Raw genomic sequence first — 24,742 nt, 5'->3', positions numbered from 1 at the left:
AATTGAGAGGGTTGCTCTTCATACTTTGAAGAATTTGTCCTGAAAGCAATGACACTAACAGACACTAATAAATTGATAGTATCTTCATTCACGGAACTAGCAAAGTTAGAGGTTTATGTACATGTTTTATTGTCTTCCTGGGTTTTAAAAATACTTATTCATTAGATCTCTTGGTTTAAGTAGTTTAATAGTTTAATAGTAAAAAAAAAAAGCTTTGAATACTTAAAAATCAATTTTTTTCTCTACTCTTCAATTACTATGTATTAATTCTTTTTCCTGCAAATATTTTTCTTTACAACAAGTCTTGGGGATTTTTTTTAAATTTAAACATTGCACATTCCTAACCCTTGCTTTTAAACAGAAGCATCATTTTCACTAAAATAGGTTTTCTTTTCTGAGTTTGGGTTTTTTTTTCATTCTTCATACACTGACATGCTGAATTTTCATGTTCCAGATGGACTATTATCCTAACTCAACTTGACTTTTCATATGTTAAAGAACCACCAAGGCCAGGGAACTTCTGCCCCCAGTCACATACAGTAGTCCTAGGATCAATGTTTCCCCCAGTCTCCACAGCTCCAACTGAGTCAGGTGCCCACTATGGTGAAAATGCTGCCCCTGAGCCCACGAGAGAGGGATTCAAAAGGCATCCCTTTTCTGCCCAGAGGTGTAGTATGTAAGGATTTCTGTATGTAGGAGATATCAGATTATTTTTGAGGACTTGACTCGTTTTGTATAATGCATTTCCTGAAAGCAGTTTAAGAAAAGCCTGAGATCGGTGGAGTGATGGGGGCAGGATTATTGGAAGAGGCGTGACAAGAAGGTTACAGGCTTTTGATAAAGCTATGATCTGGCAAAACAGTGACCTGTAGAACTTCAGAAATGAGGGCAGTTATACCTCAAACTGCTTGGTGGGTTTTTTCTCTGTTCTTGTTCATGTGATGAGGCTGCTGTTGCATCTCCAGCAGTGTACATCTGTAAAAGCAGTGGGCTCAGAACTTGAGCTTTATCAGTATTGCTATTCCCTCATGTCCTGTTATCCACTATGATACTTCGGAGGTGGGGGCAGGGGGGTGTTCTCATTCTGTTAAGGAGAAACAGAAGCTATGTCTAACTTCAGAAACTGCAGCCAAACACCAAACACACAGTGTCTTGCTCTCTCCTTCCTTCTGTGTCAGTCCTTTTCCCCATTTTACTAATTTTCTTTCTGCTCTCTGCTCATCTTCTTTCAAAATAAACTGTGGATGAATACAGTGCCTTTTGTGATATCACTATGAAGCTGGGACCAGAGCAGAAACTAAAACAAAAACCATACAGTAACATAAGTTTGTCAGGTCCTGTGTCTGGAAAGACCATGTAACACATTCTGCTACACAAGACAATAAAAGTAAAAATTAGCATTGTAAGATGCATTACATTCTCCATCAGTGGTAATCCTGTATTTTTACCTGATGTCTGTTTATCTCATTTCACTTTAGGTAAGTAAATGATTGTTCATAACAGCAATAACATATGTGGTTCCAGATCATTTCACCTCACTTTTCTCTCTTCATTAAGTTCTCTGTTTAACATTAGAAAATATAACGAAATAATAAAAAGGTTGTCCAACTACTAATTCATGACATTTTGAATACTTCCATTTTCATTGCTGTATCTTTAATCAAAAGACTTCCAACAATGTTGTGATAGCAAGTCAGAAACTGAAGGAAATTCTGGGCATGGTTAACTGGTGATTTAAATTAATGTTTTATCATTTGTGGCATTGGAGGTACATACAACAACTCTCTAGAAGAATATGACAGCAACAGCTTTCTGTAGCCAGAGGAAATGTATTTCCTGCATACCTTGAATACAGAGTTTTCTGAAACAGTTGCGTTCACAAAGACTTCAGTATTACAATGTTTATAAATCTAAAACATGTCTAGTGCAGACACAGGTTGAGTATTTGCTTACTTTTAGTAGATGGGGTGTAATAAACCCCACCAATGCCCCTCCATAGGCAGTTCATGATTCCAGAAACTGGAAATATTTTTGTTCTGTTTTTGTTTCTAGGTTACCAGGATCAAAACACCCAAGCAGATAGATGAGCTCATAGAAATAGAGAGTGACACCGGAACTTGGTACAGGAGGTGTTTTGTACGAATCCGCACAGAGCTGTATGGTGTAAGTAACATCATCTCACTTCATTCTGTAATTACCTTCCTCCTTTTTAATAAACTTTCAGAAATGAGATCGATTTGCTGAGCTCCTGCTGTTGACAGCTGCAATTTTACATTTTCCGTGGAACTGAGGCGATCAGGAACCAGTGTAAGGTTTTGGTGTCCTGACCCAGAAAAAATGCAGGTGAATCACAGAGCTTTATCCCAGATTTAGAGGAGGAAAATGCTGTATTGATCCTCACAGTAGTGATAGCTAATAATTCCATAGTGATTCCATACACAGCACAAAATAACTATGTATTGAGGATGTGGTTCAATATATAGATATGGAAGGAGGTGACACATGAGGAGATGAAAAATTATCAGGAGGAACATGAGGCAGCCACATTAGTTGAAAAGGATAAATTTATTAATAAATTGTGTAAATTAAGGCCTTTATAAGGCATTGTATCTGCACAGGTATGTCAAATGTTTTACCAGAAAAATATTTTAGAGCTATTTCAGATTTTAATAAAAGCTTGCTGGGACTGTGCTTCTGTTACTTTTTCTGTAAAACCAAAATTATATCGTATCTTTGAGCCCTGCAACAAAAAATGAAAAGGCCTCATTAATTAATTTTTTAAAAGTTCAAAACTGTCTTTTCAGAGCTATTAAAAATCTGTCATTTCAAGCTCTCTAGAGCTATGATTAAGTGTTGCACACCCAGGTTTGTCACAAAATTACTGTGTTAGGAAAAGTCACATTTTCCCCAGGGAAAAGAAAAAAATCCAGAAACTGTCCACCTTTACAATTACTGATCAAAACCAGAGCACTAGAAGACTGAAATATTATGATTTGGCATCTTACTAAACCAGCTTTTAATGACTTTCAGTTCGGTTGGCTCACATCCTTCTTTATGTCACTAGACTAGACCCTTGGTCAGAACACTTTTGTCATTGCATGATGGGTGTTGGGACCTCTGATAACAGAATGCCTGTCCTCTCCTCTCCTCTCCTCTCCTCTCCTCTCCTCTCCTCTCCTCTCCTCTCCTCTCCTCTCCTCTCCTCTCCTCTCCTCTCCTCTCCTCTCCTCTCCTCTCCTCTCCTCTCCTCTCCTCTCCTCTCCTCTCCTCTCCTCTCCTCTCCTCTCCTCTCCTCTCCTCTCCTCTCCTCTCCTCTCCTCTCCTCTCCTCTCCTCGAATCTCCTCTCCTCGAATCTCCTCTCCTCGAATCTCCTCTCCTCGAATCTCCTCGAATCTCCTCGAATCTCCTCTCCTCGAATCTCCTCTCCTCTCCTCGAATCTCCTCGAATCTCCTCTCCTCGAATCTCCTCTCCTCAAATCTCCTCTCCTCGAATCTCCTCTCCTCGAATCTCCTCTCCTCTCCTCGAATCTCCTCTCCTCTCCTCTCCTCTCCTCTCCTCCTGAGAAGTGAGAAGAAAGAATAAGGTTGAATTGTTGTTCACAGTCTACACTAGTTACAAAAAAAATGATATGATACTATAAATGTGTTCTTGCAGCTAAGAAAGCAAATCATATCCTGGGCTGCATCAAAAGAAGTGTGGCCAGAGAGCTGATTTGCTCTCTCCCATGCCCTGAAGAAGCAAACAAATAAGAATCAAGTATCTTCTAGCCTTCAAGAAAATTGTTCAAAATGAGTAAAGATATGTAAATGAATGATTAAATAAATAAATGTTTTTCGTAATTATTCACAGATTTGGTTGACATTTATGAGATGCTTCAACTACCCAGTGAAGGATAATACAATCAAACTTACAGCTGTGTGGTTCACCCTGTCCTTTGGGTAAGAGTGTTTGAGATTAAACCATTTTTTATAGTCTTTACAGACAGAAAAATTATCTGCATGTAAATTTCTGACACTATAATCATCCGTTTTATTCAGGATCTTTCCACAACATGTTGTATTTGTCAGTTATTCTGTTCTTGGTTGCAAACCTGACTCATCAGGAATACCTTCTTTGAAAAACTGACATCTTCTGGTGTCAGCGTCTTGCAATAATTTTGTATTATGGAGGATTTTACCCTGATGAAGCACATAAGTGATAAGTGGCCTAGAGAGCTGCTCATTCACACCTCACACCGATTTCTGAATGAGTGAGATTGCTGCCTGAAGGCTTTCTGGTTTGTTTGTTTTTTTCACAGCTACTACGGCTTATCTGTTTGGTTTCCTGATGTCATCAAGCATCTGCAGTCGGACGAGTACGCGTCCCGGGTGAAACATTTCCGCAACGAGGAGGTCTCGCACTTCGTCTTCAACTTCACCCTGGAAAATCAGATTCACAGCAACGGGGAATACATCAATGACAGGTTTAGAGGTTTCCTAATATCTTGGCTTAGCTGGCATAAACAGAGGCATGCTTTAAAGCTTGTCTTAATAACCCAGGTTTTTTTCCGTGAGGTAATGATAGATGTTTTTGTTACCTTTTAGTGAATATTTATTTCTCTTCTTAATTTCTTATGACTCATGAGCATGGGGAGAAATGTACATGCCCTGGTGTTTGCTGTGTGAGGATCCACCATGCAAACACAGCTTCCTTGTCGTCCTGCAAAGCAGACCAAAAAAACCAACATCAGTTTTACTTCCTTTCGCAGTGGGATTCAAAGGTTTTCAGATCCAACACATGCAGTATATTGTAGGGGGCTGGGCAAAGATGTGCTTTCATCTCTGTTGCTGTTTCTTTTTTTATTGATGAAAGACACTCCTGTGAAAAGGCTGAACATTGGGAGGTTAGGATCTTATCACAGAAAAATGAAAGCCAAGCATTACTGTAAACCAATAAAAAGCATAAACCAATAAAAAGCATGAACAACTCTGAAACGGGGAGAAACACTCCAGCAATGCCTTTTGTGATTTTCTTTTTAGCCAAAGGCAAATATATTAAGGCTATATCTGGACTTCACAAATAAGTAGATAACTTGGAGAAAATTAAACACAGCTGGTTTAGGTATCTGTTTCCTATTAAGAAATGTACAGAACAACCATGTGAATGGCCTGCTGGAAGTCGTGATAATAAGTAATTATTATTTCCGTAGGAAAATCTGTATGTAAGTGAATAAAATTGATTATTTTGTGATGATTTAGTAGTAATAGTAGTAGTAGTAGTAGTGGTTCTGTTTGAGTTTTGACATAGTTAAATGTTTATGCATTGAAGAAAAAAAATAGCAGTTATTTGATTTTTAACCTAGCCATAGCTTCCAAGTCCCACTCCTTTCCAGAATGTAGATGTTCTCCTAATATCAAAGAACTGTCAGTAACTGGGGTTGTATCAATTTAAACAGAATATTTTTTGTAAAACACTAAATCTAAGACTAATTTATGCTAAATCAGTAATTCAGTCTTTCAAATGTGCAAATTTAATATGCCTCTGACAGTTATTTGGGATTCACAAAACGTTTTCCAAGAGGTATGAACCCATTTGATATCTTTCCTTCATAAATGTTTCAATGCCCTACTCACCCTCAGTCTCAGTGTTTCCTTCATGCTCTTTTTTAATGAGAAGATCCATCAATACTTGACTTTTTAATACATTGCTTTCCTGTTTTAATTCAAATCATTGTAACACCAATTTTAATGTAGTCACATACTTCCTGTCCAAAGGTAAAAAGTGCATCAGAGGAATGCAGAACATGTAGTCTGTCATTTCTGTTTCAACTGACTAACCTAATCACTATATATTCTTTGTTCTCCTCTGGAACTGGTCTACATTTTAGAATGGAAAGTGCTGTATGAAAAATGATAATGAGTAACTCCAGCCTGATTTTAATCAGTCTGTCACAAATGAGCAATGATATCATAACTAAAACAAATGGACTGAAAACACTGTTTCTTCTGACCAATACAAAAAGGAAATTCATTAGTTAGCAAATCACTTACTGTGATAAATATTACTAGCTTTTTCTCTCCTTTCTCATAAAGATGTGGTTCCAACAAATTTATTCGTGATAGAGTTTAATTCCTGCTCCTTTGTAGATAGCGTATTTTTTGTGTTCCTATTCCTATTATTGATTTTCTTATAAGAAAAATACTTAGCTAGTGACACCAGGTTTGATTTGAATAAAGCTGGTCTGTGTCTGGAAGAAAAAATTGCCCTTTTTTCCCACACCTTGATGTGAAACCAAAGGCATCACAAAAATAATAATGCATTTCCACATCCTTGTTGTGGTTGCTGTTGTTAGCATAATCATGTTATTTGATAGAATTTTACTAAAAAATTCGTACTCAAAAAAGCATTGTTTTGGTCTAGTGACATTGGGGTAGAAAGTTACTGTATGTAATATAATTTGTCACTGACTTTTTTCTGTTAATATTTTGATAAAACCTAGGTGTTAAATGAGAGTCAGTAGGAAGGAGAATGTTCAGAAATAAAAAAAAGCTACCAGCAAATTGTTTATGCCAGTTTTATTTACATAGTAATTATAATTGTAATTGCATCCATAGGCACAGAATTAATGAGGACATAGTTAGATGCCTAGCTACATAACTGGCAATGTAACTTTTTATTCGTGTTATAACCATTTTATGATAACAATTTTTAACGCCAGTATGTTTTGCATTTGATCCTAACCCAGTAGCCACTGTGTTCCTCTGAAAAATCAAGATACTTTAAAAAATTCTTTCTTTTTAATCAGCTTGTTGGTATTAGCAATTACTTGTTTATTTCTAGGGACTGAATTTCTGAAGCATGATTTCCCTGTGTCCAGGTGTAATGTCAAATTACTAGCAATTGTGATTTTACAAGGCTGTCTCATGGATGTCATGGCATTGGTTTTGACTGATGATTAAGGACAAGTAACAACGGAAATATTATCAAACAAATTATATTAACAGTTTGAGCCAGCAACTATGTGGAGCTATTTGTCTCACTAATTCTTCTTCTGAACAATAGTATTCTAGAATAAGTTAATCATTAATCACATTTGCAAAATACATCAAAGGAACCATTGTTACTGGGGTTGAGAATTTTTAGATCTAAATAGCTGCATCTGTTGCCATTTCAAAACTATGAAGGTAGATTGACAGCAATTCTTTGTATTGAGCAGGTTTATTATGATGAAGTTTAAATCAGTAACCTTTGAAGATTCACTCTTTAAGAACTGTGTTTTTGAAGACATTACTTCACTGAACACATACTTCAGGAACTGTACTTTTGTGAATACCACCTTCTACAACACAGGTATGAGAAAGAGCCTTAAATGCCCATTGGTCAGCTGCATGTTCTCATCTTATGTTTACAATTTCTGGATTTCTAACAAGACATACAAGAAGTCCTCTTGTAAGGAAGGATAATAATATATAAAAAGCAACCAGCTTGTTACAATAGAGAAGTGAAAGGATCTCACTACACAGGAGATACTGTGGGCCTAATATTGACTCAGATAGTAAATGATTTATTTTATTCACATAATGAATGATTTATTTTTTATCTTTGATTTCCACCATCTCCAAAGAGATTCAGCCTGGAGAGAATAACATACATTTACTGTTTTACTAGTAGCTTTAACTACTTTTATTTAGTCCAAAAGGGACTGGTGAAAGACTTTGTTCTCTATGCTTGCTGTGGCAGGGGAAACTGAGTTTAGGATTCAAATTACCTAGTCTACAACCATTCTTGATTTCCTAAGTATTGTGACAAAAATATGAATCCATATTTTCATATTTAAACAGAAGACTCTCTTTTTCTCCAGTTTAACAAAACATAACTGAAAGAAGAGCTAAGCTTGTTGGAAGGATGGGGCACTTCTTCCCACTTTCCTGTAACTACAGCAGACATAACAGTAATAGAGCTAGGTTTCAGAGCAAGCAATCACCTTTATGTGGAAGGAAGGTATTCTGGGTTCAGCTTTAAAAGGCTGACAGAAGGAACAGGAAAAAAAATATAGGGGTAGTTCTCTGGAATGGTATTGGCAGAAGAATTAACTACATAGAGAACTCATCCATGGGCAAGCTGAAGACCATTAAGCCTTCTCAGAAATGAAAATCAGTTTAAACTGAATTGCACAGGAACATATCACTTAAAGGAAGTCAAACCAAACTGAGCACAATTGATAGTCTCATCAGGGAATAAAACTCCTGTACTGAGAAAGATTGAGTCATAGAAACTGGCAGACACCCTAGGGCATTTTATGCAAGACCAGCTGGTGCTGAAAGGCCTTAACCAAATACAGTCCAAGCAGGCTAAAATACAGTAATATAACTTCCTAATTCCAGGCTTTAGTAGGGAAAGAGCTTTGTAAATTTTTCTACTAAGAGAAAAAACTATCCAAATTAACAGCAGTGCCTAGTCCCCATTTTGGAAAGCTGTGAAAACTCCAAGTTGTAATTAAAGTTGCTTGAGCTTGAAGTGTTTTTAATCAAAAGTTGCACATGGAGTTGGCTGTTAGCTGAAATGATTCTTTTTTCTTCTTTCCACAGATCTCGAGCAGTATAAATTTGTTGACAGTGAATTGATAAATTGCACATTTTTTCACGTCAGGACAGGATGCCAGATTTCTTTTGATGATGACTACAGTGCCTACTGGATCTACTTTGTTAATTTCCTGGGAACTTTGGCAGTGTTACCAGGAAATATCGTGTCTGCTCTCCTGATGGATAGAATAGGACGGTTAACAATGCTAGGTAGGAGCTTCACTTTGGTGCAGGGGACTTCAAAAGTTACATGTCTTCTTTCCAAGGAATTTTGCTCAGAGAAATGAAAAACATTCCTTCTGCAGATATGTCATTTATGTGGCATCATAAGTACAGCTTTTAAAAGTCCCCAGTTTAGAAACTCTAGGGAAAAAAGGGTATCTGTAGCCACCTCTACTTGCTCCTCCACACTAAATTATAGGATAGGATATTAAAAGGATACACTAGGATATTACAAGGCCATAACCTAGGCATTTAGAATGTGATTCTGGAGACTGATGACCATTGGTTTATATCTGCTCCAGCTGAAAGGAAAGCAAGGTGTGCACAGGTGACCCTCAGCTAGTGGAGCAGCTCCTGGAAAGTACCAGCTGTTCTTTGTTACCTATTTTACATAGAAACACTGTTGAAAGGTGTCCCCTGTGGACTGCCTAAAATCTGTTTTCAATTTACTTCAATAACTATGTGGTAATTCATTGTCTTAATTTTCTAGGACAATATCTCTATATAAATACAATGAAATTAATATGGTGCTTGTATGATATGAACAGGTTTCATGTAATTGCAAAAGATGATGAACAAAAAATAATGGGGGTAGTTTTCCTCAGGCATCTTGCTTTGTGAATTCAAAGAAGCTTTTACCTTAATACTTTGTGATATATTCTGATGTGTGAGGAGTTGTATTTTTTTTTCTGTGACCTCTTTCCTTCAACATTTGTCTTTCTGTCTGGCCTTACCAGTAGAGGAGGTCTCTTTGGTTTTTAACTCAAATATTTGGGTCACTTATTTAGCTACACTCTATGTACAGAAATATTAGACAAAACAAAGGTTATTGTTTGAATACAACTCCACTACCTGTTTGTTTCACCTGTCCCGTACCCAGGTGGTTCCATGGTTCTCTCTGGCATCAGCTGTTTTTTCCTGTGGTTTGGGACCAGTGAATCCATGATGATAGGTATGCTGTGCCTCTACAACGGCCTCACCATCTCAGCATGGAACTCTCTAGATGTCATTACTGTGGAGCTGTACCCTACAGACAGAAGGTAAGTGCAGATACACCTCCCCTAACCTCACTGATGCTATGTACCAGAAGAAATGGCAAATAGAAATTATTTTGTATGAGCCTTAGAGGCTCACACATGATGTTTTGAGAGGACCAAATGAATAATTTGTCTTGAATGAAAAGTAAAAGGAAATTATGAGGGGTTTTGAGCAATTTGGTATGTATTTTGCATCAAATATCACCTAATCAGGAAAATACCATAAATGTAGTTTAATTTGAAAACAGAAGGTCTAACAGCTACTTTGATTTAAAACACAGATAGTGAGTAGTATTTCTGAAAGCAATAATGGAGTGTCTTTGATTTTCCCATAGTTTAACTTTATATGAAGTGTATATATAACTTTATATAGTTGGTCCAAACCAGCAATACGGCTGAATTTGTCTGTTCACAGTGAAATGGTGGGCATCATGATAAAAATTACTGTCTGAACCACCCTGAGCTGCTAATCAGTCTGCCATGAATTTGTATGCAGGGCCACTAGGATCATACATTAAGTGGGAAAAAAATACCTTGGGCACTCCTCCTGACTCTTCAGGGCTCTTGCAGGAAATCTCAGGACAATTTTCAAATCCTGCATTGCTGCTAGACGACAAGGGTTAGGTTTTTTTCAGGCACAGGGCACTTTTTAATCCTGACCTTTTGTCACTTAATGGACTGAAGGAAGAACTGTTGAGTCATATTCTGTTGTATGGGGAGCACAAAAATGTAAAAGCTGCACTTTCTTTAATAACCTTGAATACTTCTCCCCTCTCAAATCCCTAAAATAAAATTATGTAAAATTGCCCAAATTCCTAACAAAGGACATTGTTTCCTTTCTCCTGTTGCAGTGCTAATTATTATGTCATTTACTGGATGTTTGAAATGAAGTGAAAAATATTTCCTGTTTGTAAATGTATGATGCCTTGCTGGCAGGTGTAATTTTTTGGAAAGGAGTTCCACTGTCTTTAGTGTTGTCCATGAAGAGATATAGCAAAGTGTAGGCTGTTTTCCTTTCATAGTAATTTTAAAATTATGTGCTTCTTCAGACAAGAAATTGATGTCCACAGCTGTAATTATATAGAATTACAACACCAGGCTATTTATGAATCCCAAGCTCTAAGCTTTAATATTAAGTGCTAGTATTTTTATTACACCTCAGGAAATTGCTCTTCTGGCAACAATTCTTCCACCATCCAAATGCTATGATATAATTCTAATAAATATCCTGTAGAAATTACCATCTTTGGGGTATTCCTGAATGTAGCAGCCACATATGTTTTCCTAAAATGAAGTAAAGAAAAATAGTTGAAAAAGTCATTGGTGGTAATGGAAAAAAAATCATTACTAGGAATGATAAAAAGGATGTAACTGATACTTATCTATATATATCTATACAGATGTTAAGGCATCTGTAGTTGTAGCTAATGGTTGTTTTAATAGTTTCTGCTAGCTTTGGGACTATAGCAATTTCTCACTCATCTTTTCTCTATTTAAAAATCTTTTGTATGCAGGAATAACTCTCTGGACACAGAAACGTAATTGAAGCTGAGTTGCTCTTTATAACAAATCAGAAAAAAGATTTGTCCCTTTGTATTATCAGTTCAGAAAGGTTGCTGGGTGAACTTACCTATGCCTGGAAAGACATAGGTGACATATACAGTTTCTGATAGTGATGGAACCATGACTGCTAGTTTTTGCCAGCTTGGTTATAAGTAAACAACCAATTTGAGATATTTCTTTTTTAGACTGGAGCAAAGCTACTTCTTGTTTTGTAGAACTTTTTGAAAATTAATACCGTCAGGGACTCAAATAACTTGTTTACAAGAATTTTTCTCTGGTAATTTTTTTTCATCTACTGCAGTTTAGCAACCACCATTGCTCACCTCTGATACCTGGGTTTCCTCACCTGGGTTTCCTTCTCAGAGTCCTGTGATCTCCATAATCAGGCACATCTTGCCAGTTTGCTGGGAATTTCCAGCTTCTGCAAGTAACTCTAGGGCTGAACTGCCTTTCTCAGCATAGGTGGGACATGAAGCTTCCTGATCTGGTTTTGCATATGAAACCCTTCCTACTTTAGATGATGCTCTGTTGCTACAAATCCAGAATGAACCTGGTCTTGAAACTGGCTTCCAGATTCTTCTGTAAAGGGAATCTAAGCACGAAATCTTTGCTCACTCTGTCCATGTTGGGTACTATTTTCTTCCAGCCTGTCAGTGAAATGACCATGAATGTGCAGCTGGAGTTTGGGCTCAGAGAAAGGTGGGTGGGAGGAGGCCAGTTCATGCTAACATGCACAAGAGGCTGGGCTGGGTAGCCTCTCCTTTTCCTGCTCTTGGAGACCAGCCAGTTGCTGAACTGCAGGGGCTTTGCTGATGTTGTGCAGTGTAGTATGAAAGGTGTTTCATAAATCGTACTCTAGGCGTTTAGGGATCACAGTGGCTTTTTGTCAGGTGGGAGTGTGGTGAGCAGTTTGGCAATGTGCAGTCTGTGTGATGCAGGGCACACGGTTCAGCTTCTTCTTCATCAGTTATGGTTGTTTCAAAATCTTGACAGATTTGGATTCTGTATGAATTCACACTCACCTACATATTTACATTTTCGTGTACTGATCCTGGGAATTGAGGTAACTACATAGTTTATCCTACTTTCTTGATAAGCCAAATTTTGTGCTATTTTATGTTAGCTTTTGCTTTCACATTCTCATAAAACCTCAGCTGGTTTGTACAACTGCTGTAACAGATATTAGAGGATGCATAGATTTCAAATAGTTGTCAGGTAGATGATGAAGTAGTGTTAAAATGGAAAATAACATTACTAATGCTGGTCATAAGTGGGTTTCTGTCAGCCAGATGATACATATGAAGTAATGAATAATATTTTGATGAAATCAGTACCTTTCTTTTAACTTTTCAATACACAGATTTTAAAAGTCACACATGATAGATACAAACTAGTGATTTCCAATAAGCAAGTAAACTAATGCAACTGAAGAATGTAAAGAACTTCTATTTTCTCTTGTCTTTTGCCTTATCTTCTTAATGGACTCTGCTATCCATCAGGAGAGGAAATCTGAAGGCTGGAGTGTGTGATACCAAAAATTCCAGTCACTGAGCATTTTAGAAGAAGGAATGGGCTGAAAGTGCAACTTCAATACAGCTATAGGTGCCTAGCACTCCAGCAACATAAACCTGAAGGTGCTCAGCTGAGCACCTAGAAAATATGAAATACATGCTTAAAGACCATTTGGTTAGCTTTGTGTGACTTGCTGGCATCATATGCAAATTCTGAGGCAGGGGTAGGGATTTTATCCTTTCTTCTGAGAGCACTCAACTCTCTTAACCATGAAACTGTTTTCTTCAGTTGGGTTCCCAATCCTATTCACAGTGCATCTTCCAACTCCTGCAGCAGATGAGGGAAACTAAGTTTTCCTCACTACATCTATCTTTTACCCTCAAGCCCTCTTTGTTCTCTGCACTGGCAGGGTGATGCGGAAAAACAATATTGTGTGATGAGGTAATTACGGCTGGTGTTGTAATGTGTGTGCCCAGGGGGCCTGCACAGCTCCTCAGCTCTGCCTGCAATAGGAATAAGGGTGGAAGAAAGCTTAAGTTCTCCGAAGAAAGAAGATTAGGACATTTTTATTACCTTAAAATGCAATTTTTACTTTCCCGTAAACGGTAAGTATCTTCTTGTGAACTTGGGAAGTGCCAGACTTGTAAGACAAGATTCTCATCAGGGAGATGACACAACAAATAACTAAACCTAAATAGAAAGTGGTTCAGAAATAGATCATCTCCCAGATAGAGAATAAATCAGTTTGCATCAGATAACCAACAATTCATCATTTTACATCTATCTGCCATAGATCTGGGTGAATCTTGTCCAGGAATACTTAGAATTCAAGGTGAGCTATAAAATTAAGTCATCCTGTTTTGCCTTTTTTAATGCTTCTGATAAAATCTCATAAGGGTTTGGCCATAATTAAGAAATAAGTCTCCTATCTTCAGTTCATGATATTTAATTTTTTCACTTCTTCTTGAACCCCTAGGATCTATGCCCAGAGCAATAAATATTATTCTCACAGTATCTTATGTCCAAGTCTGTATTGGCGTGGAAGCCAGAAGAGAAACTTTCAATTCTTTTGGGTCATAATAGCAGTAATTGACTTACAGTAGATTTCCTGACAGCTATTTTCTACTCTCATCCTGTGGATACAGTTCAACTGCATTTTGCTGAAATGTTAAGGTTTCTAAGGCATGACCTGCCACACCTATGCCTTTTGCAGTAGTCCAAGGAAGGAAGGCAAATTTTATGGTTTGATTTGCACACTAAGCATTATAATTGATCAAGCCATGATATATATCTCTGTACTAATTTTTTAACAGAATATAAAATATCTGGACATCAGAAAGCTGTCCATGGAAAATTTGGAAACTCTGTTTTAATGTTTTACGTATTATCAATTCTAACAAAATCTTGTTGTAACTTGATGTTTTAAATAGCTCTGGCAAGAAAGATAACAAATATATGTGCTACACATTTAGTAGCACACTGCTACTCTGCAGAACAATGAAGTTTCAGATATTTTCTCAGCAGTCGAAAAGTGGATCTGAGCTATTTTGTGCAGGAATACAAGCACCTGGTCTAAGAAGGAACATATGTGGCAATCAGGAAACAAGCCCTTTTAATCTAAAGGCTTGGATAATCCCTCTATTTTTAACTGTTTGGACCCTTGCCACTTTTATGTGGACCTTGGATGAAAGGAAGCTAGGCATTTTTCTTTGTTACAGCTTTCTCAGGAGCAGAAGCAAAATACATCAGGGAAAATTCCTCTTCAGTAACATCCAGCTTTCTCTTAATCCTGACATTTTTACAAAACATATTCATATTTTTCTCCTGTCAATACTAAAATCTGTATCTGGGTTGGTTTGTTTTTTTTTTAAAGACAATGCCAAATGGATTAACCAGCATTTTCTTACTGATGTGCCTGAAAGACTTAAGTGAAGTCTCTAGCTGGACAAAGGATTCTTGCTACTTAGGACTGGTCTCCCTTGACCAGTAATGAGGATTACTCGTGAAGTTAACACGACATTTTTGTGCAAATGTTTGTTCAATAATTGATCAACACAAATAAAATTGGTGTATATATGTAAATGGCCCTATTCCCTTATAATTTTTCACTTAATTTTTAAATGATGCTGAGATCACATTGCACAACTTTGATCATTTGCTGGCACTCTTGCACTTTCCTCAAACACTGTACCAGAGACTGTACTAACACTGTAACAGACTATAGTCACACACATGTGTGATTTGCAGCATATTTATTTTCTGGTTATTTTTATTACCTTGGATTCAGGAGTATTAATTATAAAAGCATGAATTAATACAAATTTTAAAGGGTTTGAATCACAAACACTGTTCTAAGAATGATATTTAAAAAAAACAATTAGTCTGTATTTGCTACCCCTAGAGCTCCATAATGGTTTGAACACCTTGTTTTGACTAGAAGTACAAACACATCCAAACACAGTATTAAAATTGAAGGGTATGAAGGTATAAGATCAAACAGTGAAAATGCTTTTCAGGTACAGGTTGTAACAACAATTTACATAAGCCTGTTAACATCTTATTGTTCATGACAATTATGTGCTTATTTTAGGCAAAAGGAGATGCCTGAAATCTGCTTAAAGATTAAAAGATTAAACTTCTTCTGGGTTGTTCATTTTTCAATTATTAGGGTAGCTAAGGGCAATAAAACAAGCTTTTTTTTTCATACTTTTATGTGGTTATAATTTGATAACACTAATGGAATCAGACTAATAAAAACCCCTTAGAATCAGGAAAATTCTATGAGTCCATTTTACAAACAGAATTGGTTTTTCAGTGCAAAAACATTACCTTCATTTTGTTCTGACAGAAAAGTTATTGTATGCATTATGAAATTACTTTAAAGCTCAATAAAGTAATGTTGGGTATAACAGTAATATATCTAAACAACAGTGGCATCTGTAGAGACCAGAACATGGAAAGAAATGGTTCAAATTGCTCAGAAAATTTTATCCAGACTACTGTCTTAGCTAGTTGATATAAGCAGCTAACATCTGTGAAACAGCTTACCTTTTAAAGGTAGTATAAAACAACACTAAATATTAGTAAAACATCCCCATATGTTATGTGCTATTGCTTTTCCAAAGATTTCCTGCCTGTATCTACTCAAATTAGTTTTAGCTGGATCTATGTATTCTTTGGGGAGTTCTGGTATCTTTGAATATTCTGAGGCTGTTGATGACTAGGTGTCTAGTTTCTTCTTTTTTTTTTTCTGTTACTGTCATTCAGAGTTAAGTTTGATTTTACATCAGCATTGGCAACCAAGAAAATCGTATTTATGTGCAGACTCTGATCACAACCAGTCACCACCATAACTTTAGAAGTACTTTCTGTGCATAAATGAGGCTGACATTAGAACCATTCTGGCTCTTTTCCTTCCCTTCTTCCCTTGAGTTCTTCAGAATAGCTGAAATCTCTGTTATCCTATCACATAAACTCGATTTTCCAGCCCAGTTGTGTTATCTTTTACCTCTTTCTACCTGCTTGCAATGCAGTCTATTTTAAACAAAGTCCTTTCCTCTTCAAGAACCTCCTGCCTACCTGGGTGTTTTGTGCAGCCCTTCAGAAGGACTGTGACAGGCTGGGGATGTGGACAGAGAAGAACCATCTGAAATTCAACAGAGGCAAACACAGGGTCCTGCTCCTCAGGAAGAATAACTAGGACAGGCTGGGGACACAGCTGCTGGACTAAGATGACCCTGTCTGAGCTCTGAGTTTGGACCAAGTGACTGACTGTGGCCCCTTTCAGCCTTACCCTCTCTGATTTTGTGAACCCTACGAGATCCGTCAGTCTGGTGCTCCTTCCCTCTCAGTAGCTACAACCCATCCTGGGTCATGTTCCTCCAGGTATTCAGGGCTTCATATTTGTCCCTGGAGGACAAATGTTCCCCTACTAGAGCTTTGCTTGTTTTATCACAGGCTTTGGAAGTTCACCCCAGTAGGATGGCTCTTCTCTGCTTCCTTCCTTCGGTGTATCTCACGCTCCTGTTTCAGATCCATTCCTCCAAAGGTCATGCTTAGAATGGACATGTTTTAACTTGCTCCTTTCTCTTCTGAGGAAGTCATTTTCAAGGAGCTGCTGCAAAAGTTCCTCTGTCAGAAATTTTCAAAGACAACACTTCCCAAAGTCTCCTCATCTGCTGCTCTCAGCAATGTGCTCTCTGGCAGCCCTCAGGGGTCTGGACTGCCCGAGGGCAGGACATGTCCTTTCCAAAATTGTTATGCCCAGGATGTGCATGTTTAGGTTTCCTTAGCACTATGTATTTTGTAAAAGTACTGCAGGTTCAAATACAGATATAACAAGTAAATAAGGACTTTGAACAGGAGATATATCTAGTTCTCTTCCACTTGGGGTTTTTTTTGGTTAGTTTCTACTCGGCCATAGGAATGACCTGTCTCTTTTTCTTTAGATGCTGCCTGTACTTAGTGTCAGGCACTATCTGGATGGGTGCCATTCTTTACACAAAGAGGAATTGTGCTTACTTCAGAAAAAACAGTAAATTCTTTCCTAAATATCAGACATTTCAAAGAGATTGAAATACTGCTGGGGAATGCAAGAGACATATTGCCAAACTAGTAATAAATAAATATACAATCACCCAGTTAAAAAAAAAAAAAAAAAAAAGAAAAAGAAAAAAAAAAATAGTAATTTGTGTTTTATCCCAGATTCGGAAAAGACACAAAATACACAATGCTGACGCTAGAACATTATCAACTCTTCTGAATTTACTTTTATAACATTTTAGGTAAGGGAACTGTCTGCAACAATGGAAAATAAATATTTAACATAATGGGAAAAATTATTAGAAGAATTAGAATCATAGAATTAGAAGAATAGAATTATTATGTCTTAATTCTGTTGTGCAGACATTCTTTTGACTGATTTAAGAATTTGACAGGAAGGTCACCATCATTTCAAAATGGCACATTCTGGACCTTGCTCAGATTGTGGAGTTGACTTTGTGGGTTAACTAGAGTTATGTCTCACAGAGCAAACCACAGTATTCTAGAAATATACAAGAAGGATCTAGACCTATTCATCATTCTTTTGATGAAGGGTCCTCATACACACCAGGACTGGTGTTATTCCTAAGTATCCCAGACAGGGCATGGAGAGTGCTGAAAGCCCCTTTATCCTGGTCAGCTCTCCTAGACTGAAGCTTTCACCTCTCCCCTAGGATACAGCCTGTAAGCATGACACCAAAAGGCCTAACTGACCCACACTATTGAGACACAGATCTGCCAAAAAGAGCAGAGGAGGTGACTCTGACACTCTGGGCTGTGTCCATCAGCTGCTTCAGACAGAGCATCTCTCATGCCTTGATATCATGGTTTGCTGTTGGCAAAATCAAAAGTCCCTTTTGTGAAGAGCACTGAGATGCTGTATCCTTGCTCTCAGCTGGGGTCAAGTGTTCTTACTTCAAGTTGATTCTCTGGGCTCCTCTTTAGAAGCTCCAGTAGAAGCTTTTCAAACTTCCTGGAAATTCAATCTTCATCTGGGCATGAGAGATCTTTCCCTCACAGGTGCTTCAGTAGAATAACTAGAGCTCTTTTTAAGTCACTTAGATCACTAGCATTTCTCTTAATTCTGCTGTTTAGACTAGGTCTTTTAATTGCATTTCAAGCAGGAAATATTTTGTTCTGAAAATTAAAACTACCTTCTTGATTTTTTTTCTCACTTTGTCTTAGTAAACACAGTGTGAACTCCTCATAGACTTTCTATCTTTAATTTCTAAGAGAGCTGAGAAGTGTTACAGACTCTACCATTACACAGATATCTTTGTTAGGAAACTTTTGGTAGGACAAGTTTATTCCTGCACCAATGAATCATTCAGTCATGTCAAAACACAATTTAGATCATGGCAGTTTGCATAATACGTCTATGCAAGAGTTACAAAATAATTAAAATACTTCAGAATACTAAAATCACATTGCTGCCATGCAAGACTCCACCCAAATTACCAGTGTCATACTTTCTGTTGGCAATCTATTTCCTTTTCCTTTTGTCCAGAGATTCTCAGGTATCTCTTTCACCCAACAGGTTTTTATACACCCTATCTTTACTTCTGAAGGATGAACATTCATTAATAGTGGAGGTCTCATTAGCCTTTGAAAAAGCACTGTATCAACATGTGTACCACCTGTAGGAAACTTCACTTTAATTCAGTACCCTGAGATGAGCATCCTTTAATTCTGATTATTAATCATCACACAGATGACAAAACACTTCTCTTTGAGGAGCTTCTTGACATGTCCACTCTCCTAATGTAGCCATTTAAGTCTTACTGAATTTCCATTTGCAAGTTCCATGTTGAACTCTAGAGGTGCAAACTCACTGTTCAGTCATTCATTTCACATTTTGATCCCTGAGGCAGAAGAATGAATTGCCTCAATGAAATACTGTAGCAGCTGAGCTTTGACTTCTCATTTTAAATCAGAGCAAAGAATATGAGCACAGAATCCTTATTGGCATAAATTTTGTTTAAGACATTGGGGCTGTACTGATTTATTTGCACTAAGGATGTGTCTCAAAGGCATTACTCTTCCACCTGTATTTTAACTTTCTTCTATTTTTTTCTCTTTTAGGGCAACAGGCTTTGGCTTTTTGAATGCACTATGCAAAGCTGCAGCTGTACTTGGAAACCTAATATTTGGTTCCCTTGTTGGTATCACCAAAGCAATCCCTATTCTCCTTGCTTCTACTGTTCTAGTATGTGGAGGTCTGGTAGGACTTCGGCTCCCTGATACAAGAACCCAGGTGTTGATGTAACTGGAAAAAACATTCACTATTTATTTCCTTCTTTGTACAAATGTCTGGTGGTGCAAAGGCTTCAGATTCTCAACACACAGTAGAGTGCTCAAATGTCAGAAATCAAACTCAAAAGATACTTTGGAGCAGCAGAGATTTAGCAATCTCCGCATGAAAGTTTCAAATTTCACTTTTGTTTGCTTGCATTCCTTGCTATTCAAACCTATTTCACTTCAAAGTGCAAAGCTACCTCTTAAAACAGTTTTGGTGACATATCCAGGAAGGTAAAAATCATACTGATAATTAGATATTTAAAATGTAAGTAGTCAAATTATTTCAAATACACGTGCTAAATTTGGCCATAGGATTGTGAGCTTTGGTAACAGTACAGACATGCAAGTCAATTACTTGGCAGTATTGGTGTGGGGAATGTTGATGTATCAATGCATGCAGCATTTATCAGGAGACTCAGCTGATTGCATCAGTGCTGGGAACAGAGACTTTCTGCAGCTGTGCTTAGGTGGTAAAAACTCGTGGTAATGACTCTTTCTTGGGAAACATTTGTAGGCAGATTCAATCTAAGTAAAGATTACCAGCTACACCCCATACTGGCTGAGGAGAAGGCAACAGCTAGTGCAGGGAATTAAAAGGCCCATATAGATATGCAGCAGAGAGAATAACAAAATTAATATTTTCACTTCTTGCTGGTGGTGCTCCAGAAAAATTTTGTTTTGTTCTCACTTGTGGCATCTGGAATATTTTTTCCATTTTAAATAGTGAATGTGTCTTATTCCAGGAATGAGTGAATGCAAATAGTTTTGCTGTTGTTAGTATGAATGAAGGAAAAATCAGACCATTGAACTACATGATAAGGAAGATAATTTCAGAGGTGTATTTGGAATTTATATATGGCATTAATTTTTTCATAGTTTCTACAGTTCTTAATGTAATCATTTTCTCAGCTAACTTTTAATAGTTCCAGAAATGTCTGACCACTTAATATTTTCAAATGTCTCTCTGAAAAGACTAAGAAATCAGCCATGGCAAGGCTGCAAGGAATGGTAGTGTTTTTATTAGACCCAGTGCATAGATGGAATACAAATGGTAGTAAATACATTCCCTCTATGCTGTGTACTGTTCTGATTACTGGAAAATTCCCCATCACTCCTAATGCTATGCAAATGGTTATGAGATCTCTTTAAAATATCAACATTTCAAATTTAATACAGATACATTTGTGAAATTATCAAAGAAAAGAGGCAGATCCTCTGATGACAGGAACAGGCATTGCTTCCAGTGGAGCTAAGACAGCTGGTGTCAGCTGATTAACTATCTGCAGTTTCCAGTGTCAAATAAGAAATTTACTGTAAAACATATCAAAAAATTTTATTTAGCTTTTTTTTTCTAATTATGTCTGACAGCATTTTTTAGGTAGATGAATCATTGCCAAGGAACTAAGCTTTCTAATAAGGTCATCATACAGTAAGCTGGAGTCTTTTTCATTGATTTTTCTCTTGCGCTTAGATGTAAATGTCTGTGTAAGAAGACCATTCAACACTTATAAATTCAACATTTATAGTTCACTGTTTAATCTAGTGATTCTAGAAGTGACATTTTCAGTTACTAACAAATGCCTCTGCTACACAGGGTAGCACAAAAAATGCTAGTCCGAGGTGTTGTTTTCTCCTATGAAATGAGAAAATTGGCAGAATTTAAAAAGTGTGAGTATGGAAAACTAGGGGGCAATATTTTGATGATGATAATTTAAATATGCTACAGTAAGAAAAAAAAGTTTAGAAAGTGTGTTTATTTTGGAGTGTTAAGATGAAGATATTTGAGATGAAATATTTTATGTTTAAATCTGACTTAGACATGTCTCTTAAATATCTAAACTATGCTAATAAATGAGGAAGAATTATTTTTCCTAAGTTCTAAAACAAAATTCTGGGCTTAGTTTTGCATCTGTGGCTTTTATCCACTAGTCATAGCCTTAATATTATGTTAAGGCTCTTTTCTACAATTAATAACATATTTGAGCCCTTTTGCTCTGTGCAATTCATTAGTAGCACATGTTCAATTCCTTGCACATACTGCACAAGTTATTTTGAAATCTGAAGCCTCTGTACATATTTGGAGTAAACATCAACAACAATGGTAAAATATAGTTTTGTGTTGCTATGCACTGTCCTCTTGCAGTAGTATATTCTGTCCATCTCTGCATGTAATTCCCATAAAACTCAGGCACAACACACCTTCTGACCAGCTTGAAGGAAATGGGTCACAGAAAAATAATATTCAGCTTTTGAGGGCTATGATTCAAGTTTAACACTCAAATCTCACAACATGTAAAATAATGTTGATTTCAGTGTTGGTTTTATCGTAAATCCTGACTATATCATAGGTCTGTGATTAAGTCAGGGTGAAAAGGAATGTAGCAACAACAGGAATTAGCAGAGATTTTAAAAAATGGACTCTGCATGGTCCACAATTAAAATGTTCTAAGGTTAGAAAAAAGAAAAAATAATAGTGGGTAGCAATTGAGAGAATAAGTAAATTGAAGAGATGAACAAAGGAAAAACCCAAGAACAATTCCAACATATGGAACTAAATCTTAAGTTAGAATTTTCCTAGATGGTAAGCTAACTGGCTCAACAGATTTGTGCTAGTGTGCAAGCCAATATCAAAGTTGTTTGAATAATCAATAGTTTTTGCTTGAACGCAGTAAAGATTTATTTCATAAAGACAAAAAAGTGAATGCAATTTCATGCTATAAATAACTTGAGACAGGTGAAATCCACAGAGTGGAACAGAAATCTATGGAGATCTGGACACAAATGTTACTCACATTAAAAGCAAAAGTAATTTGACTGGTCTTCAGCAAATCTGTCTTTTCTTGCAGCCTCCAAAGCAATCACAGGTAATAAATATTGAACAGAAGGATCTGCACTTCCTTTCTATGTCTATTTTCATGTATGTCACACAAAGAATCACTTAGGGGCATGGCTAGATTCCTAGTACACCAGAGAGAGGCAAGCCTAATAGCATTTGTGTATTGCAGTTACAAAACATATGTAATCAAAACTGCTTGTTTGTCTATTTTAGTCACAGAGATGACTGCTAACTAGAAATCCCCGTCAGTCTGAAATGAAGTAGGATATAACATCTAGGAATTTTCTCTGCAGCTGGAAAGCTCATCCCAATGGCAGCAATGACAAAAAGCACAGTGGCCCCTGAAAACACACACAAGACTCACAGCATTTAGAAGGCTGCTAACCATGAAGGTCAACTACTTTGAGATTTGGAAACTGCCCACAGAAGAGACCACGCGTTCCCATTTTTGGCAAGGAAATTTTGAGTGTTTTACTCCTTACAGGTTGTCTAATAGCACAACTTGACTTAGCAGACTCTAATTTCTTGAAAGCATCTTATTCATCATGTTAGTATGCTTTGACCACCTTGGTTATATCCATGCTGGCACCCTGCTGGTGGGAAATATGTGCTACAGTGTTTGGAAATCATTGCAATGGTTGTTGAGTACAGGCTCCTAGAAAGGGAAATAGGGAAAGGTGTCCACGGTGGAGACCTGAACATGGTTGGTAATGAAAGATGGAAAGAAAGGGAAACCTTCTTGCTGTGTGCTTGATTTTAACCTGTTCCCTTACAGAGTTGTGTGCTACAAAAGTTGGGCACTGATGAAAAGGAGTTAGCCCTCCTTCCTGATGGCTCCAGTATTCTACTCCTTCTTTATCATTTTGGGAATATGGGTGAAAGTTAAGATTGCTAGCTCAAGCTCTGCTTGCTTTTGCTTCCTGCCATTCCATTCATTCCATCCCATCCCAAATTACTTTTCTTACTGGGAGGCCAGCCTTAAGAAAGTCAAAACTCTCTCACCTGCTTCTGGCTTCCCAGTAACATTCAGTAAGAGGTTTTGTTACATATATCTTTTGCATTTTGGTTATAACATTTTAAAACAATATGGAAAGCAGCCTCAGAAATCCTTCTGTGTGTGAATCTCACCTTCTGAGACAGCCAGACTCCACATTTCCCTACCTATCAAGAAGGCTGACCTAATACAAGGAGAAGTGTCCTCTCAGAATGGCCCCTGATTTGAGGAAATCTTCTTGCCTATGCACCTAGCTTAGCTTCATTTGGAGGAAATTGTATTCTGTATCCTTTTTTTCTTTTTTCTACTACCTTACCTTTGTGAAACTGCTCTGGAGGCACAACAGCAGATCCTAGTCCTCAGCAAAGTAATATAGTCCTCAGTCCCTCATATGGACAGCCTCTGTGTGCTGGGCTTTATCTCTCTTCCCCATTCTGAGTTTTAAATCATTCTTCATTAGTCAGAGGAAGATGTTTACATCCAGTCGCACCTCTTTACCTAAACAAGATGATATCATGCTAATACAACCTGCAAGCCATGTTTCCTGTTTAATAACCTGGAAATGCAATTGAAATTTCAGTCACAACATTAAAAAATGAATCCTTGCACTCAGGGGGTCAAAGACACAAGAAGTGAAAACAGAAATGTTCTACTTCCTCTGGTGTTTTGAAAGAAAACACATGTTCAGTAATCATATTCCAGAAGAAAACACATCTGAGAGACTGCTTTTCTGTATTTCCTGCTTTTTTGTTCATTAAACTTACTGTAAAATATTAGGTATATGCCTGCATTAGTACCTTCAAATGCTGCTAGTTGAGAAAACACAGCATGAAAATACAGACTTCTGCTTGTAATTTCAAGGTAAGATGTGGTTCAGGCAATGATGTGAAATTAAAAGAGACACGTTAGCCAGAAAATCTGGAACTCAGTTCAAAACCTGAATTAAATGGAAACATCAACTTAAAATGCTACTTGCAGATCTCACTTACCTTCATTTAACGTCACATAGTCTACAACCAGTCCATGTGGTGCTATTAGCCTCCTTTACTTTCTTCTAATAATTTCAGAAGTGCTGCAAAATATATTTGGATTCACTGTAATTAGCTGCTTTTTTTTTTTTTTTTCCTTTTTTGGTAGAGCTAAATTTCCTATTTCTTCCTGCAAAGAAGGAAGAT

General features: G+C 37.2%; 1 protein-coding gene across 1 annotated transcript in view; it reads left to right on the top strand.

The window, feature by feature from the left end:
- The window catches only part of SV2C (synaptic vesicle glycoprotein 2C), a 113,653-nt gene extending 93,751 nt beyond the window's left edge, over nucleotides 1-19,902 (top strand). The window contains exons 7-13 of the mRNA XM_063422443.1: nucleotides 2,053-2,163; nucleotides 3,852-3,940; nucleotides 4,300-4,464; nucleotides 7,198-7,331; nucleotides 8,570-8,773; nucleotides 9,666-9,825; nucleotides 19,522-19,902. Of these exons, the coding sequence (XP_063278513.1) occupies nucleotides 2,053-2,163; nucleotides 3,852-3,940; nucleotides 4,300-4,464; nucleotides 7,198-7,331; nucleotides 8,570-8,773; nucleotides 9,666-9,825; nucleotides 19,522-19,705 (1,047 nt within the window). The 3' untranslated portion in view covers nucleotides 19,706-19,902. The remainder of the gene's footprint in view (nucleotides 1-2,052; nucleotides 2,164-3,851; nucleotides 3,941-4,299; nucleotides 4,465-7,197; nucleotides 7,332-8,569; nucleotides 8,774-9,665; nucleotides 9,826-19,521) is intronic.
- Nucleotides 19,903-24,742: the final 4,840 nt, after the last annotated feature.

This window comes from Prinia subflava, chromosome Z (genome assembly GCF_021018805.1).
Source record: "Prinia subflava isolate CZ2003 ecotype Zambia chromosome Z, Cam_Psub_1.2, whole genome shotgun sequence".
Classification (NCBI taxonomy): Eukaryota; Metazoa; Chordata; class Aves; order Passeriformes; family Cisticolidae; genus Prinia; species Prinia subflava.
The sequence above is the reverse complement of the archived record's forward strand: the minus strand, read 5'-3'. Positions and strand labels throughout refer to the sequence as shown.